Source organism: Pyxicephalus adspersus, unplaced genomic scaffold (assembly GCF_032062135.1).
Source record: "Pyxicephalus adspersus unplaced genomic scaffold, UCB_Pads_2.0 Sca1944, whole genome shotgun sequence".
In the NCBI taxonomy this organism is placed as follows: Eukaryota; Metazoa; Chordata; class Amphibia; order Anura; family Pyxicephalidae; genus Pyxicephalus; species Pyxicephalus adspersus.
In genome coordinates this window covers 1-4,692 of record NW_027318951.1, presented here as the reverse complement: position 1 = coordinate 4,692, position 4,692 = coordinate 1, and the positions used below count along the sequence as shown (strand labels likewise).

Sequence of the window (4,692 nt, the reverse complement as noted above, 5' to 3'; positions counted from 1 at the left end):
TTGTTTTTTTTTTTGCATATCAAAGCACAGCCTGCTCCATAAGTTAATGAATGTCTAGGCTCCATTCATTTTTTTTTTGCTTTGTTTGTGATTAACTCACAGTGAGGATTTTATACAGTAACTAACACCATGCTGCCTAATAATATGTTGAGACAAACATCTGTCCCAATTGCATTTATTAAAATAATTTACCTGTTCCAACTTACATACAAATTCAACTTAAGAACAAACCTACAGTCCCTTGACCTGGGCACAGCATTAGAAGCCTTCCTCTGCTGCGACCACTCACCACCCCAAAACAACCCTTAATAAAGAAAACATAACACAATTTTTCTTGGTGAATAATTGGCCACAGCAGCCCCCTTTTATTAACCATGTAATTAAAACATATACAAAACAACATTTTATAACCGGAACACTTCTTTTAAACGGGTCCATGAAAGGTAAAATTATTTTGACAGTACTCCATCCGTTTCCGCTTCTCCAACCAGGCCCCCAGGCGTTCATGCCCCGCCTCAGGGACAATTAGCGGACCCCCACATTCCACACCAGCCTCCACAACAACCAAGTGTCATGCAAGGCCACCCTTACTGTCCCAACCAAAATTTTCGTATCCCCATCCCTTCTTGCATTTTCCTTACCCCACCTCTAACTTCCATGGACCCTATCAACAGACCAAAAACCGCCCAATCTAGCTGCTGTGACAATACCCCACACCCCCCTTACATTTACTTAATACAGGGAGGGAGGGTGGGGATGCAGTTCCACGGCAAAAAATTTTTAAAGGATCTGCTTGATTTACAATCTTTTTCCTTTTTAACCCCTAAAACCCTGACCACCCACAAACTTTTGTCCAATCACCAACTCTGATTTTCCCGCACTTACCCTATTACCATAAAACCATACCGCCTCTGCCCCTCGTGCCTCCGGCCAGATTTCTTTAAACTTTTGACCCCCAGCCACCGCTGACTCATCCCCTTAACATTTTCCAGCCACCCATGGCCCCCCTTATCTATGAACTTTTCACCTTTTACCCATATCCAGTCTTCAATGCTACCCTGTCATGAGGCCCTTCGCCCATAGGTGTCGCTCCAGGCCTGCTATCTCGTATGTAACCTGGGGACTACCTGTATAACAAAAATATAAACTTGTGTTAGGCTTAGCAAGAAGACTTCCAATATTAAGGACTGCCTCACAACTAAAACATGTTTGCTCCAGGATCATGCAAACTGTAATACCATGTACCATGTATGTGCACTGAAATTATTATAGCTAATTTTAACCTGTGTATGCTTTCTATACAGATATATATATTTCAAATTATTCAGTAAGGGTATAGTGAGAATGCTCTGCCTTATAGCTGTAGGTATGATGGAAAACCAAATCTTCAGAATTGCAGATCCTCTCCCCTTATTTTCTATGGCAGCAGGGGATTGGTAGCCTGTTACTATAATCAGATGAAGATTGACTTCAGGGTGTCTGATATCTTTTAAGAATATGAATTACTCTACAATACTTGCAGCCACAGAGGTTGTTGAGAGCTTGTTTCAAAGCTATTTTACTGCTTGATAAGCATATACAAATATGTTTATGTCTAAAGTTATATCATTGGTGCACTATTTAAGAAAGACCTTGAAGTGCAGAAAAAAAACAACATTGATACAGGAAATTGCATTTAAAGCAGAACTATACTTCAAAGATAAAAAATAGTTAGCATGCAGTTAAGTTTGTTTAATTCAAACAGTTTTGAACCTACAATAACTTGTCCATCTCATTATTTCTTACATGAAATGATTATATTAAGCAGGTTTCTAAGATTTCTTACTCGGTATTGGGTATCATTGTATACAGCATTGTGGATGAATCCTCGACCAAAATAAATCTTGTGCACATACTGTTTTTAATATATTACAAATAACATTGAGGTTAAAACTACTTGGATTTGTGTTTTATCTTAGAGATTTGTAGTGAAGCTTTTATTTGGAAAATTGAAGGCTTTAACCTTTAATGTCCTTTCTTAAGAACAGCAATATATACAAATAACGCAGTGTTTTATTTAGCATTAAACAAATATAATTTGTTTAATATGAATATGGACTTTGTACAGCGCTACATAATATGATGGTGCTATATAAATACTGTGCAATAATAGTAATATAAATGATAATCTTTATATCTATTTTATCTGAACATGTCCTAAAGTTAAATGAATGAGCCTGGGTTTGGTTTGCAGGGAGATTGAACCCACCTTTGGTAGGTTAAAACTTGATGTGAAACATTAAATACACTACAATTAACTTCCAAAAAAAGTCAGGAGTATCAGGAAACTGAAATGTAAAATATTTAAAAAAATAAATAAACTAAACTAATTAACAGCCGGAGAGTGTCCTCTGTTTAATTTTAACATTGAGGTAACATGAAAAGATACCTTCTATTGAATTATTTGTTTGGGAGGTATCTTTAGTCTGTTAATGGTAAGGAAGAACAGTACAATTCTCAGACCGTGTCACTGTATTCTGGCATTGTGAGACTTTCTAGGGGCCACATTCATAAGTCATATAAAAACAGCAAATTTTATTGTACAAAACAATTTCACACTACATCAAATCAATGATAAAAACAAATGTTGTTGTGCAAAATTCTATTACAAGGTATGTTATTGTAACCCTTTAAGAAATTTTTTTACTGTACAGGAGGCCAGTGAACACAGTGGGAGCTTTCTTGATTCTCAATTTCAGGCACCTGGATTAGTGTTTCTAGTCTTTAGTATGCCGTTTTTGGATTACTATGCTCAACCTTTGGTTGCTCCCTAGCCAGCCTGCACTCATTTAATAGACCTGCCCTGCAGACATTATAATATCATCCTAATAGGCACTAAATTTGTGCAACCTTTAAACAGTTCTAAGGCCTCCTATTCATGTTTAAGCTCTTGTTTTCTGCTCCTGTGGTGGTGATGTATGCATTTTTACAACCTATATTTCTTGGATACAAGGAATTTCATGAAACCTACTATTTATATAACTCATTCCTGAGGAAGCAGCCATAGTTCTGTGAAACACGTTGAATGGAAAGTCTTTCCTAGTGAAATACCTTTATATAGAACGTCCGCTCCTGGAGCCAATTCCCGGAAACGGTCCCACTGGAAACGAGAGAGAGAATCCGCAATTACGTTCTCGCACCCAGGAACATGCACAGCCCGTACAAACACATTCAGCCGCAGGCATACCAGTACCAAGTGCTGCAAAAGACAAATGACCTGAGGGGAAGACGCAGAATTATTGTTGATCACCTCCACTACCCCCATGTTGTCGCAGTGGAATCTAACCTTCCGATTTTGCAACTGTGAACCCCACAAAGTCAGCGCTACCACCAATGGAAACAGCTCCAACAAAATCAAATTCTTACACAGCCCCAACCTCCGCCAGTCCTCAGGCCATGCCTCCGCACACCAATGGCCTGCAAAGTATGCCCCAAAACCAGAACTGCCCGCTGCGTCAGTCCAAAGCTCCAAAAATTCGTTATCCACCTGGGCCTCCAGCCACAGCGACCTCCCATTGTACTGCTCCAAAAACTGTCGCCATACTCCAAGATCCTGCCGCAACACTTTTGTCAAACGAACAAAATGTTCTGGCCGCTTGATCCCAGCCGTTGCTGCTGCCAATCTGCGACTAAAAATCCTGCCCATAGGCATGATCCGACAAGCAAAATTCAACTTCCCTAATAATGACTGTAACTCCACCAACCGAATTTTTTCCAAACAACAGGCCCTCCTAACCTCTCCCTTCAGAGCTTCCAACTTGTCTTCAGGCAACCTGCATTCCATATGCACCGAATCCAACAGTATCCCCAAAAAAGCCAGCTCCGTCACAGGGCCTACCGTTTTGTCCCCAGCCAAGGGGACCCCGAATTGACCCGCCACATGCTCCAAAGTGCCCAACAAGTTAGCACAAACCGAGGACCCACTAGGACCAACACATAAAAAATCATCTAGATAATGAATGATAGACTGAACACCGGAGACCTCCTTAACCACCCATTCCAAAAAGGAGCTAAACATTTCAAACAACGAACAAGAAATCGAACAGCCCATCGGTAAACACTTATCCACATAAAACGCACCCTCCCAACAACAACCCAGCAACCAGAAGCTTTCCGGATGCACCGGCAGCAACCGAAACGCCGACTCAACGTCAGCCTTAGCCATCAAACACCCCTTCCCGGCCTTCCTAACCAAGGCAACTGCCCTGTCAAAAGAAGTGTAAACCACCCTGCAGAGCTCTGGCGCAATGCCATCGTTAACCGATTCCCCCGTGGGATAGGACAAATGATGGATCATCCTAAACTGCCCTGGCTCCTTCTTGGGTACTACCCCCAAAGGAGAAATCACCAAATTCCGCAACGGCAATTCCCGAAAAGGCCCCGCCATGCGCCCCAAAGCCACCTCCTTCCGCAATTTCCCCGTCACCACCCCTGGATACTGCAACGCTGACCGCAAATTCTTGTGTACCCTGGTTAAAGCCACCCGCTCACAGGGAATCCTGAAACCCACCTGGAAACCCTCTCTCAATACAGTTGCGGCCTGCCGATCCGGATACCTATTTAGAAAATCCACCATGCTTCCCAGCCTCACCGGGGTCCTCCCTCTTTCCCGTAGACTCAATGGGGCGCCCCCGCCCCTTGACCACGCACCGT

At 42.0% G+C, this 4,692-nt stretch overlaps 1 protein-coding gene across 1 annotated transcript; it reads right to left on the bottom strand.

Annotated features, from left to right (window-relative positions):
- Window positions 1-3,099: 3,099 nt before the first annotated feature.
- Window positions 3,100-4,681, bottom strand: LOC140321285 (uncharacterized; the record flags this gene model as incomplete). The annotated part of the gene is given in 1 exon segment (XM_072398098.1): window positions 3,100-4,681. A coding segment is annotated over 1 exon segment (1,516 nt), but the record flags the coding sequence as incomplete, so codon positions are not given.
- Window positions 4,682-4,692: the final 11 nt, after the last annotated feature.